Source organism: Cyprinus carpio, chromosome B5, assembly GCF_018340385.1.
Source record: "Cyprinus carpio isolate SPL01 chromosome B5, ASM1834038v1, whole genome shotgun sequence".
NCBI lineage: Eukaryota > Metazoa > Chordata > Actinopteri > Cypriniformes > Cyprinidae > Cyprinus > Cyprinus carpio.
In genome coordinates, this window is record NC_056601.1 from 12,168,416 (window position 1) to 12,182,912 (window position 14,497).

Below are 14,497 nucleotides of genomic sequence, written 5' to 3' on the forward strand. Positions count from 1 at the left end.
ATTCATGTATGCCCACCACTTTCAAAAGCTTCGGACAGTCCATAATTGTTCATTATTTGGGTGTAACTATGCTTAGTCTTGCCTTTTAAATATTTTCTGTTCCGATACATGTCTAAGCACAAAGCAGACCTTTCTCAGACTGCTCTGCCAGCTAAGTCTTTAAAAGGTCATGAACTTTGACCTTGACCCATCCACAGCTATGAAGTTTACCATCTTACCAAGAATCAGCTTGCCTTGAATGCAAATCTCTCCTCCTCCCTCAAGTTCCTCCACTAGACACAACAGTATCTGACTTCAGATTCTTGTGTTTTCAGAGGTATTGTAGCTGAATTTGATTTGTTATTTTCTACAATAATAAGATTAAATATGTATGACAAACAAATGTTAGAGATGACAACAAATGATAGATTGAGAATGAGATGCATTTTCATTATCGTAACCATGTCTGCACCATGCAGAGAATAGTTTGTTCAGAATCTGGCCTTGAAACTCAACCGGAAAGCTTTCAACTGCCCACAGACCTGCAAACAAGAACTGCATAAAATGCCCCTGTAGGCCTCTCAGCGGGTCCCTTTATATACTTGCTCAGTATGCAAATCTCCCGTTTAGATTGTATTGCACTGACTAACGGTCGTTCCTCCTCCTGTGCTTATTATGTTTTAAACTATCAGGCCTGATGAGTGTCATCTATCAAGTCTATCAAGTGTTCAGAATCGCTTGGCAACGCAGCACCACTATGCTAAGGCCGATTTAAAAGCGCGACGGCGTCCTCACCTCCAGCTCTCTCGGGCCCCCGCTTTGTGTTCAGTCACAATGCGCGTTACCCAGCGACCGTTAAAACCGTTTGAGTACAGCGCGAGGGGCTGGACCCTCACTAAAGTGTCACCGATGCTTTAAACTGTTGTCAAACTGTCTTTGAGCCCCAAACGGACTGGTATAAAATGTAAAGAATGGCGTTTTTGGGTCACAAAATTTGACGCTGGATCTAAGCAAAACAATTAATGTAAGTAGCCTAAATTCAATTATTTTAGTTCTATTAGTGCGTTGTTATGAATTTGTTATTATGGTTTACATTTTTTACTGGAACGGAAAATGGTTACCATTGGAATTATAAAAAGAAAAGTTTGAATATTTGTCACTGTGCTTGTTCTAGAATTTGAGTGAGATTAAACAGACCTTGTTGGCTGTGTGGCAGATGTAGTTTATTCAGGTGAATTTGCGCAATAGTTTCGAGGAAAGGCGTGAATGTTCAGTAGATTTGTTATCACGGCCTCTCGATAACATTCACGAAGTGGAAAATCTGGTGCGTGTGACTTTCTTGTAAATCAGCTGCAGATGAATGTTGAATGCGATTTCAGTGCTGATAAACCATATTTCATTTTAAAGCTGTTGAGTGAAACGCGGCTCTCCGTGTTCAGAGGAAGAGCTGTGCGCGTGACCCCCGGACGCACTCAGCTCCACTGGGAAAAGCGTGCAGGAGTTTGATCATTAGTGTAATCGAGTTACATATAACTTTCCACAGCCTAAGAACCTGACCTGGAAAAACAAACAGACCAGTGGCTGTTAAAAGCCTAATTTAATACAGTAATACTGGACCCGCTTTTTATGAAACACAAAACAGTCGTTCATTAGGCTACTTCAGTATGCGTGTTGTCTGTAGGCTATGCTGTCATGATTTTATTGTGATCTCAACATTTAAGTTGTTTTCTCAAGAGATCAGTTTTTAGTTGGAATGTTTATTTAGGCCTATTATTTATTTTAGATTTTGGTCTTGAAGCCAGTTCTAAATGTAATATAGGCCTATACTGCTGCATTGTTATGTTTGTTTTTACTCAGGGACTCACTCAAGCTGTTTCTGTACATGTGAACTTATTTTGCCTTTTGACTGCTGAATTTGCAAAATAACTTAGTTTGCATGGGGGGGGGGGGGGGGGTGTCGATGCATTCTAGTTAAAATTGGCCAATTAGCTCCACTCACAAGTCCCTACAGTCCTGAGGTATATGCTATCACTCACTGATTCCACTTTCACCTTCAGAAAAGGGTTCCTTAGTATCTTAATGTGCATGCATTGTGTTTCTGCTCTTATGTGTAAGCATGTGTTCAGGAATCAGGTCTGCTCTACAAAATGCACATCACATCTGGAGTGGATTTGGAGAACAGAAAGATGGATAATAGCTGGCCCTACTTCCCAAGATTGTTCTGCAGGCAAATATGTGTGATGCTGAGGGTTTGCAGTTCACAAGAGCAGATAGGGTCATGAGGGCAGATAACAGATAGACAAAGCAAGAAAATGTAAAGAGTTCAGATATCAGACTGAGAGGAAGTTTTCGCTTCCCTCTGGTCTCCATATGTTGAGCAGTACCATCAAACATTGTCTTAATTACTGTAGTATGGAATGGAAAAAAAGAAAGAAGAGAAAAAGAAAAAGGACATTTTAAACAAATTGATTTAAACTGTTGAATGTGTAATAAAAAACATCTAAATGTCATAACTGGCAGAGGCCCCAAGGTCTGATGATCCGAATTATCAGAGAGATTAATAACATTATAATCATCATGTTTAGTTGAAGAAAAGTTGAAAAATTGTTGATATTACAAATGGAAGTTAGAAAATAAGATTGTGGTGAAGCATTTAGTTTGGTCTGGAGTGTCTGCATGGACCCGCATTGTTAGAAGAATTCCCCCATGTGAAACAACAGTGGAACACTAAAGAAAAATGAGAAGATAAGAAAGACGAGGAAGTGATTTCAAGTTGACAATCTGGTGTGTTTCATAAATCCTGTCTGTTCAAGCTCCCGAGAGTGTCCTAAACTCAGCATCTCTGAGCTCAGTTTGGAAAACTGAACCGTTTTTGTCCAGTGTGCATTGTTAATAAGTGCATATGTTTGAGTCATCTTTTGCTGCAATGTCGTGTGAACAATCTGTGTGACGTACATTTCCAAGGGTCCATCCTGTCATTGTCAGATGTGTGATGAACTTTGGAGCACAATGAGAGCAAGACAGGTCAATTATGAGCTATTTTAGGATGAGGCATGCAGGAACAGTACTCACTGACTGTGTGAGTCACAGGATTGTGTTTAGGTATCTACAGTACAGACTTGAAAGAACAAATGAAATTTCTACAGAAATAGGTAGCCTATAGGAAAAATACAGCTATCTTCCCAGAGGCAGACAGTTAAGCAACAACTGGCCAGCATTATTGGAGCTGAATGCATGGGTAAAGGTATTGTCTGCTTTTTTTTAAAAAAGGTAAATCATTCAGTACTAATAAAAATGATCTCTAAAGGAGTATAATTCCATTAAGACTTTATTATATTTACTCAAAATGTCGTTACTGCGCAGCAGTAAAAAAGACAGACTTTTCATTGGTGATGTATGCAGGACTTCTCCAATCATTTAATCCACTTAAACCTAGCCCTGCAATCTCACGTTCATCTGCATCCACATTTGAGTGCAGTGCCCACATCTCAAAATCCAATCATTTTTTATTTTTCTATAATCCGTTACACTCATATCAAACTGTTGCTATTTCCATTTTATTACAACTTTAAATTCACATTAAATTCCTGAGTTTGATCTAATCATTATTATTTTTATTTTTTCAGGAAATTTAATTTAAACAAATTAAACCAGAAGAAGAAACTCAGTCACAACAAACTTTATACATTTTGGAGACAAAAACCTTGTCTGAAGTGTCTTGAAGTTTGAAGGCTTGTATGCCTTACAATCAATCAATAGACTGAAAGCTAAAACAATTTTGTTAGGAGTCAAGGTACATTTATTAAGAAAAGTTTGTTTTTACTTGTATTTTGTGATCATTTTGTTTGTGAGTTGGTGTACTGTTTGGCTTATTTTGGGATAATTTTTTTTTTTTTTTTTTTATCATTTTTTTTTTTCAGTTTGGATTGAAAATGCATCTATTTTATATATGCTATCAATTTTCTTATATGCTTTCTGATCAGAAACAATTATCTTTGTCTATTTTTGAGTAGCCTATGGCCGATGAGTATATGACAGATTGGAGGTTTGGATAGGGAGACATTCACATTGTTTTGATATGGTTTATGCAAGAGTAGATAACTTCAAATTATGAGTCACCGCAAGCGTGTGCTGACAGCGGCGCGCGCGCGTGTGTCCTGCTGGAATCTTCAGCGAACACGGAAGAAGCTGGACAACGCGGCGGTAAACGCCAAATAATGGTCTGGATACCGCAATTGTAGATATGAACGGCGATCCAGATCCACTGAGTCCAGTCCTGTGCGCTCTGTTTCAGCAGTGATGTGAGGGGGGCTAGGGCTTATTACAGAGCTCTATAGCGCGGCTCTATTTCTAAAGGATCAGCAAATACTCTCTGTATAGGTATGCGGTATCAAGAGTTAGGGCTATTTTTATACTTCTGTCAGTTCTGCAGGTTTTCGTGAGGAAAGATGCATGACAGAGCAGAATTGATATTGAACAGTTTTGACCTGAAAGTCCTGCGTTTTGGATAGGAGTTTGATCACACGGGCATCTCAAAGGTAGGCAAAATATAATATTTGCATGTGGTGTTTTGAATATATCGCATGCCGCTCAAATAGAAAATGTGAAGTAATCATAGGATTTTTTTTCACTGAGGAGTTACGCGTAATTCGCCTACCTCTTTATTCAGATCACTCTTATTTTTATAATGCACATGATCGTTTAAAACATGATGACTCTGATAAACTCTCGTGAATATACAGTAGGCACATAAGAAACTACTTATTGTGTCCGTCAGTGCTAATGAAATATGGAGTGTTGTGTTGCTCTTGTGGCCAAACGAGCGCAGGGTGGTGCGCGCAAACTGCCATGACATTGCCATGTGAGATGTAGGCTTCGGACTACGACTCTGCTTCAGTCACAAAAGTATCGTCTGCTTGTTTAAGAGATAAATGTGTACTAAATACGATCTGTAAATGAGTAGCCTATAATGACGTTAAAAACGTGGTAGTTTAAATACGTTTGGAGCTTGTTTGTAAATTGAAAGCGCGCGCACAGGCACGCATGACAGGCTGACCACTGTCTCCACAACAACTGTATTTTAATTAATCTCCTGAACTTCATGTATTTAAGTTCGAGATTGCAAAAATAATTGCAATTCGAATTTGAATTAAATGCACTTGGATTAATTGAAATTAATATTGTTGCAAGTGTACTTTTGTTATATAATATATATATATTAATGTTTTAGGAGTTTGAGTTTGAAATTGAACCTGTTAGGAAATTGCTCATGAGTTAACTTATAAAACAGCTTTTTTTGGATATCAAACTTTAATTATAGCTCATTCCAAAATGAATATGTCATTCTGAATATGTTTATGACAATTAGCAGAAAGCAGTCCATTTTTTATAAATGAGATGTTTCTACACAGTAGCAGTGTATTCTCCACAACTGACTTCCATTCAAGCAGAACAGTTCCGCAAATCTTTAAGACATTTTTAACCTGGGGGAGGTGCTCTGATTGCCCATCTCTGTGGTTGCTCAGCCTGTATTTTTCTTTTTATGTGTTAAGAATTTGGTTAGGCAGAATATTTGTGAGTAGGTGTGTCCTGAGAATGTTTTTTCCATTCAAATCTGTTATAAAATAAAATTTTATAGATACACCTCACTGCCATTGGTTTGATGACTGTTTTGAATATTTGGGGGCAGATCCTAATAAAAATGTTGATTTTAATGGATTCTTTGCTTGTTAATTCTGAATTAGACCAAAGTAGAGTAGATATTTTCAATGTTCTTCGGTGCTTATTCTTCTGTTTGATAATAAAAATATGTGTTCATCTCTGAGATCAGGACGAAGAACGTACCATTGGTGTATTGATGGTTGACTGTCAAATTTGACAGTAACTCTCTCTGTTAAACAAACCAAACGCTGATGTGTTTTTGTGTCAGTTTGTTCTCTGCATTGTCTACCAAACAGAGCAGTCTGTTGAGGGCTTGTCTGAGCACAGCGCCTTATTTACGCTTTCCAGCAACATTGTTCACTTCTGCTCAGAAACTAATAAATAACCTCAGGCCTTCAGAGGAGCAGCATGGTTCATTTCAACATTGTGAAATGTCCTATTTTTTTTAACTTAACTTTAATTGAGTTAAATGATGGTACACATCATATTCTCCAGAGTTCAACAGAATTGTCTAATATGTATGATTATAAACACAGAGATATCGGAATGCCATAAAAGAAAAAGCATTCACACTTCCTGACACTCTTCTGCGAGTCTGAACAGGACTCACCCCATTCCGCAACTGTTACTCAGTTGTGGTTTGATTAAAGCCTTTCTGACATCCAAAGTTGTTATCCGAGAATCTAATGCTGACCCATTTTTGTTTAATGTGGTATTCACTCGTATTATACACCAACCTCATATTATAAAGATGATGCTGCTGTATGTAGTTTAACTGATTTGTAGTTTATTGGTTTCACCCAGTTTATGTAATGAAGTTAGATCTTTGTGTATCTGGTTGATCAGTTCATTTCATTCTGAATTTAAATGTTAAACAGTGTCCTGCAAAAATCATGTATTTCAATAGTACCTCATATAAATAAGTTATAACTAAATGATCTCACCTAAAAATGAAATGTGATTTTCAAACAAAATATGCAGGTTGCAATGCAATCTAATTAATTAATTAGGTTGCAGTGTAATCTAATTAATCTGTTTGTTCATTTGGGCTGGAACTGATGTGCTAATTGTTCTCTGTTTATCTATGGTTCATCATTATGTTGCTCAGTTTAGTGAGTCAGCACACTGGCTTCTGTGAAGCATGTACATGTGTACTACCATCTGCATGTTTGCCATGGATATCTCATGAAACCTCTTCTGCTTCTTCTGCAGAATACATAAGATATTTTGAGGAACATTTAGGCCCAAAATAACATTGGTGACCATTGACTTACAATGCATAAGCAAAATAAACAGTGAGACATTTCTCAAATATGTTCTTTAATGTTATAGAAGAAAGAAAGACAGATTTGGTAAACGTGAGGGTTAATAAATGATGAGAGAATTTTCATTTTTGGTTGGGACTGTCACTTTAATGATAGATAGTACTCAATGATATGATCTAACGTGTATCATAATGGCATCTTTTCAAGAAGTATTATCTCAAGTTTCCTCTTTTTGTATCACTTTATTTGCTAAATTGTCAGTGATCTAAAGATATCAACGCTGTTTCCATGCTTTTATATAAAAATTGCAATTTGTTACCATTTAAAAACATTGCTTGCCTAGAACATTTAAAATCTTCCAGAAATGTACTTTATGAATCAAATGATCAAACTGGAATAGACATGTTTCACTTAATGACCTACATACTATGTTGATGCAATCTGTTAGTCAGTGGACACGTCTAGGATCAGTATAATTTGACAGAAATAATGTCTAAACGCACTGTAGTATATTCTCTGGAAAATTTCAGAACTTCTCTGACTTTTGGTGGGTCACTTATGCAACAGCGAGGTGGCTTTTCCCACACTTGAGATTGAAACACTGGCCTTTGTTTTTGCTCGGAGTGTGCGCTAGTTAAACTCACTTTGATAAAAGTCAAGGTTGAAGGAAACACACACACAGCGGTATGTAGTTAACAGAACCAGCTCCAGAACTATGATTTAATGCTGAAGGTATGCGTTAGTAGAGCCCTGATGTATTGTCACACACATACAGGTCTTACGGTCTGTTAAAGTTTTCAGCACACAAACATACACTGTAAAACAGTCACTCAGATGTTCCTATTAAACTGCTGCTGAACCTTTTTAAGTTTTGACAGCCAAGTCCATTATCAGCAGATACGTAGAGACATGATATAGGCCTAGTCTTCTATCATATGTGTGCAAGGCAAATCAAACGTGCCAAGACTAACAAACCCTGATTATTTGCTCCGACTCTTTCCAAATTATAGTTTGTTTATTATCTCTCACTTCTTATTCAATTTTGTAACCTTTTTTTCTGTTGCCTTCCCTTCTCTTAGTGAATCCCACTTTTAACTTTGACCTAAAGAACCCATGTGTTATATAAGTGCCGTTTAATTTGAATTAGTTTTTTTTACTTTGAAGGTTGGCTCAGTTCATAAAAAGCAAGCAAACAAAAAGAGATGGTAACACTTTAGGGAACACATATTCACTATTAACTAAGAATTTTCCTTCAATAAGCTCCTAATTTGCTGCTTATTAATAATTAGTAAGGTAGTTGTTAAGTTTAGGTATTGGGTCAGTCAAGGGATCTAGATGTGCTCATAAAGAGTAAAGCCATAATATGTGCCTATAAGTATTAATAAACAGACAATATGCTAATATGCATGCTAATAAGCAACTAGTTAATAGTGAGAATTGGACCTTAAAATAAAGTGTTACCAAGGAGATATTTAAAATGTTTATAGTAATAATAGATTTAAAATTAAAATTAAAATTTAAAATAACTTTTCTTTTTTAATGTATTTTAAAATGTAGTTTATTGATGGTAAACTGAATTTTCAGCATCCACTACTTACGTCTTCATTGTCACACGATCTTTCAAAAAATCTTTCTAATAGGTTTCTTATTATTATTACTGTCAACAGTTGTGCTGCTTAATATTTCTGTGGAAACCCATACGTTTTTTTCTAACTTTTTGCTTTCCAATTTGCTTTGCAACATTATGAATGACTTTCTTTTCACTTTGGATCAATTTAATGTCAATGTGGATCAATGTAGTGGATCAATTTTGAGTTATTATATACCACAGTATATGTACTAAATACTCTCTTTTTTTCTCCCAAACTGCAGGCATACTGGATTTTCAGCGTCTAAAACAATGGCAGGATTGTTGCCCTGATAGGAATACTGTCCTTCTGGATGTGGCCTTCAAATTTTTATATAAAAAGACACTCTGAGCCTATGAAGAATTTTCCACAAGATAGGAACAAAAGAAGCATCCTGACTTTGTCCAAAAGTGCGTTGTGATTTTTGTCTCTCCTTTAAGTGCACAGTCCATTTATTTTATTTCACCTCTCCTTTCTTCCATTCACCCTGCTGCAAGGCCTGTCTCTCTGTTGTTCGGGAGGACGCGGTGGGACCAACATGTCTGCCAAAGCCCCCATATACCTTAAACGCCGAAGCCGCAAAGGAAAGAAGGAAAAGTTACGTGACCTTCTTTCGTCGGACATGATCAGCCCTCCGCTGGGAGACTTCAGACACACCATCCACATTGGCAGTGGCGGGGGCGCAGACGATCTTTTCGGTGACCTGTCGTTCCTACAAGGTAAATTTCACCTGTTACCAGGTCAAGAAGGTCACCAGGGGTCATTCCAACTAAGTCGCACAGCGAGTGTAAGCAGTCACCCGCCGGCCTACGAGAGCTCGCCGCTTTTGAAAAATGCCTTGTCACTTCCTATCATTGGAGGGGTGCAGGCGCTCACCCTTCCGGCCCCCACAGCTCCTCTGACTTCAGCAGCAACAGCGGTCACTGAGGTCCCAACAGCACTGTCAACGACCCAATCACCCCCAACATCTCCATCTCTCGCTCCACCTCCCAAACCTCCCAGACTGCACCTGGAAGAGAGGAGTGTGTCACGGCATACGTCACTGCCTGCATCTCCGAACCGCTCTCCACATCATTTGCACACACACAAACAAAGTCCTGATCCTGAGGAAAATGAAAAGTGTGTGAAGGATGGTGATCAGGAGGAAAAGCCGTATCTGTCCAACGCTGGCTCTATGCTTTCCCTCCATCTGGACTTGGGGCCATCGATCCTAGAGGATGTGCTTCAGATCATGGACAACCAGAGAACAGGGACATTCAGTGGGCGACTTACACCCAGTGGACGACAACAGATATATACCTGAAAGTGAACAAGAGGTCCATGTCAAAGCCTGATGGTACATAAATGACGTTTTTCTTCATGTATTAAAACAGTTTGCCCTCTGAGAAAACTCATTTACCTGTTGTACAGTTGCAAATTGTATGCTCATCATACATATAATCTTTGGAGAAGACCTTTGGAAGCTCTAGGATTGGGGCCAATTCAAACTGAATGTTCTATTGTTGGATTTCTCTGGGTTCAAATGGAATTCATTTCTCTTCATTCTGGCTACTCTTAGATACATTTTGAAACATCTGAAAGCATTTAAGCAAGCGCATGTAGAACTACCTGCATTGTGTATGAACTATTACAGAGCAACTCTACAGGAAAAGAAAAACTGACATTTTTCTCTTTCAAAGGAGCAATGACATCATCTCCCCCTCTGTGTTGTTGCAATTTGTGTAATCGGGTAAAAATGCGCAGCTCCTCCCTAATGATCTGGACACACACACATGCCAGGAGGCCTCTGCATCTACACCCTGGGTTTCTAACTTTCTCTTTTTGTTGGGAGTAGTTTTCATTGTTCCGAAACAGAAACCCGAAGGCTGTTTTTTTCACGGAGCAGAATATGGAATGTTTTTATTTCATAAAATACCCTTTTTTTCTGTGTTTGGTTATTGTTGCGGTCTCTGCAATCCCTCAGGCTTTGACAGATGATCACTTTTCTTTGGCAGCAGTGTTTTTTTCTTTCTCTGAATTGAGTGGTGGGCCTTAAGGAAGGGTTTGTGTTATCTTGGTAACCCCCATGTAACTCACCCCGCATGGGTTAATAATGCTCTGTGCTTCCTGTTCACAGATTAAGACCTATTAGTGTTAGTATTATTTTGTCAGATTATAATTTAAAATAAATAACTTTTAACCTTTTTTATTAACTTACCACAAAGTATATCAAACATATAAGAACATAGGTCAACAATGAGAGCTTAAAAGGGCAAACATTAGCAGAATTAGTCACACTGCAATCAACTTTATGTGATGCTACCTTTGCACTGTAACAGCAATAAATCTACTGTATTGATTTACACTAATCAGTTCTCATATTTAAACAAAAACTATTTGAGATTTGAATCTTTCTCATTTTTTCCTCTTCTCAAAAGCTTTGTTCCAAGTAGCAAGTGTTTAGATTCTTTGTTCCTTATTTATTTTTCTTTGTTCTTACAATTGAATTGTCTTACAGTTTAATCCTTACATTGTGAATTTCATTCTAAAGCTGAATCTATATCCAAAATCACAGTTCTGTGCACTTCATTTCATTTTTGATATACATCTGATCTAAAAGCAGATTAAATGCACAGACAGATTAAATCATATGGTATACCTTTCCATTTGGCTGTGTACTTATTTTTGTAAGAATAACAACTAATTTCATTACACTAACTATTATCATACTGAACAGGGACCTAAATGTTAGACATAGAATAAATAGATATTATCACTAATCATAATTCTTAGTGTTTATTTTGAATTTTCTTATACTACATAAACCAGAAATTTGTGACCTAAAATTTCTCATAGCCACTTTTCTGCTCAAATAATTTGAAAGAGACAATAGACAATGTTAAATATGAAAATATCTTCACTTTTTTTTTTAAATTAGCTTAGGACAACATACAGTATAAAGCTCATATAAACCATTGTATTTAATTAAGGGTGATCAGGGTTACTGAGGATCTTATGATTTTCCATTACAACAAAACAACAACAAAAAGTAAATAAGAGCACAATACATTTCAAAGTTCAGACCAACAATAAACAATTTGGTAAATATAGATGGGTATTTGTAAGTATAAATAGGGAGATGCATTGCTAAAAAAACGCATTTTAATAAGCATCTGGGTCAATATCACCATATCACAATTCTCAAATTTTTGGTTTTAATTTTCAATTCACTTTATGTCATGTCATAAATAGTAGACACTCAAGTACTATAGAAACATATTAGCTGATCTTCCACACATTTTTATTTTTTATTTTTAGATAATTATGGGCCATTATTCGAAGCATAAACCATAAGATATGTCCACCCTGTCATGGACATATATATTACTGTTTAATATATTTTCATTGCAAAATTAAAATGCTAATTATATATTCTTATAGGTGTGATGTCCCTTTCCTAAACAGAGTTTTTTGTTTGCTTTCAAATTATAAATACATAAAAGATTTTATGTAAACCACATGTTTTTAAAAAAACTCATACAAATCGCACCTGTATTTTTTCTTATTTGGAGAAAACTGTGATATTAGGATGCATGTTATTGCCCCCACACCTAGCTATTGAACACACTGGATTATATAGATATGATTGAATTATTATTTAAAATATTAAAATATCAAGATGACAGGGTGGACCAGCACATGACTGGGTGGACACAATGCAGAACACACAAATCATGACAAAATATGACAGTGAAACATTAATTACCCCCCCACCCCAAAAATCATATAAGATTTTAGCAATATTAACTACAAGTGAATGCTGTGTCCACCCTGTCATGTGTATGTCCACTCTATGGAGTCTAAGTGGCTGACAGGGTGGATATTTTGTAACAACAACTGGGTGGACATTTTGAGCTTCAATTAGCATATTAGCTAAAAACTGACTAGCTGAATAGTTAGTCTGCTTGGTAAAGAGAATTTGGCAGGGGCGTCGCTAAGCACTTTTTAGGGGGGCTTCAGTTCAGATTAGCTCTACAAAAATAATAATTCTGATTAGCTCTACAAAAAATTAGAGCTAATTATTCCCCTTGAAAACGTTTAAAATTGAAGTTTGGGCTCCTCTTCCCCGTTTTTTGTCTGCATTTAGCACAAGCATGTTTTTTAGTCCAAATAAGTGAAAAATACTTTATGGTTTATGGTATACTTTATCATGGTTTTAGACTAAAGGGGAAACAGCTGCATCTCTGTGAGGAATATTATAGCATTGCTGCCTAATCAATAAAAGTGAATCATTAATGCCTTTGACTACACGTTAACCTTGTGTCATGTGCCTCTACAGCACTTGTTCAGATCTGCACCAGGAGACAATTTTGCCCACGTGTTGGTTTTTATTGTGCTTTATTTTGTCAGATTCTGTACTAGATGTTAAGTGGATGTTTGCTGCTGCTGTAAGCACTACAATAGATTTAAAGGATAAGATATAGAGACAGAAACGTAATGGGGAATAAATGCTGATTTTTGATCCAACAGTCTAGCTGTGAAGTCTCTCTCTTTTATTTGCTCATATAGGTAAAGACAAAAGCAGTCAAAAACTGCATGCTTTATGTGGATTTTATGTGATACAATACAGATTTGTACTGACTTATCTTGTCCTATGTTAATGCAAAAGAATTCTCTAGCTAAGATTGAAATTATTATAGGTGTAAAAAGAGCAGAACTGCAGGTCAGTGCATGAATGACTTATTACTGCTCTTACCTGTGACACACTTTTTTTCATCGCAAGTCTTAGCATGCATGCCTTAATTACTTCTATCTGTTTTGAATACAAGCAATGTCTTGAATTTGCAATTTTGAACATATACCTTGTGGCTGAAACCCATGCATGCTTGTGGTTGTGTGTGTGTGTGAGGCCCATTAAGAGTCTGAGAGTGTGTCTGTGTACTTTGCTTATTTGCAGTAGCTCCTCTATTTTCTGAAACAGGCTCTGGGAACCTTACCAACTGGCTATATTAACACAGAGCAGCCCAAGCCCCCGACCTTACGATCACAATACCATGGGAACACCAGCGAGAAAGAGAGGTGGAAGCAGTTGGAGAGAGTAGAAGGAAAGGAGTATGGAAGGAAAAGGGTTGAGGGAAGGTGAACGAGGGCCAGGATGAAGGAAAAATGGAGTGAAGATTTGCAGAAGAGCAGATATTTTTGGTATCAAAAAGAAGACCGTATAGACAACAATCCACAAATCATTTATTGAACACGTTGTTCATACACATTTCATTAAAAATCAAGAGGGTGAGGCTCCTACAATCAACCATTATATCATTATAACCAGCTCATCTGCATTCTGATAGTGATTGTTATAAATCTTTAATTAACGTGTCACAGCATATACTGGCTTAGTTGTGGTTTAGCTGGCTGCTGTTTTCACATAATCATTTTTGGGCAATCCTCTGTTTTGCTAGTGATCCATGCTGTACAGCAAACCCATATTTAAAGTAATAGTTTAGTCTTTTCATTCTCCAGGCAATTAAATTCAGCATGGACCAATGTTCTTTGAATCCCATTGACTTTCATTGTATGGACAAAACAGTTCTTCAAAGATATCCCAGCTAATAAAAAAATGTATTCCAAGAACATTTTGATAATGTTTCCATTAAGTTATTTCTGGCATAATGGTGAGTAAATGAGAATGTTCATTTTTGTGTGAACTATTCTTTCATCAGACCTAAAATGATCAGACCTAGATACAAGTGCCGGTAGAAACATGCAGATTTTTTGCTAAGCCTGTTCCCGAAGCTTGCATTTAAAAATAAAAATTAATCATGGCTGAACTTTAAAATTAATAGTTTTCAATGTACAGTATAGGGTGTGTGTATGTACACATCATGTATGTGTGATATCTCTGTCTTAATAAGAGGGAAAAACAGCCCTTATATCACAGACTTGCTCTAATATATTCCTCCTCACTCCCATACTAAGAGAATGTAA

The 14,497-nt window shown here is 36.9% G+C and overlaps 1 protein-coding gene across 3 annotated transcripts; it reads left to right on the plus strand.

Moving 5' to 3' along the window:
• The first annotated feature begins 102 nt into the window (after positions 1 to 102).
• Positions 103 to 13,046, plus strand: cdc42ep2 (CDC42 effector protein (Rho GTPase binding) 2). 3 transcript variants are annotated; one of them, XM_042724363.1, is made up of 3 exons: positions 103 to 1,003; positions 8,778 to 8,943; positions 9,031 to 13,046. In XM_042724363.1, the coding sequence occupies exons 2-3, from the start codon at positions 8,847 to 8,849 to the stop codon at positions 9,834 to 9,836; spliced, it is 903 nt and encodes a 300-aa protein (XP_042580297.1). In that variant the 5' UTR covers positions 103 to 1,003; positions 8,778 to 8,846; the 3' UTR covers positions 9,837 to 13,046. The 3 variants fall into 3 exon arrangements, with proteins under 3 accessions (XP_042580297.1, XP_042580296.1, XP_018958487.2); XM_042724362.1 differs by lacking the exon at positions 103 to 1,003 and adding an exon at positions 4,006 to 4,517; XM_019102942.2 differs by lacking the exon at positions 103 to 1,003 and adding an exon at positions 4,007 to 4,517 and having other exon boundaries at positions 8,778 to 13,046.
• The last annotated feature ends 1,451 nt before the right edge of the window (positions 13,047 to 14,497 follow it).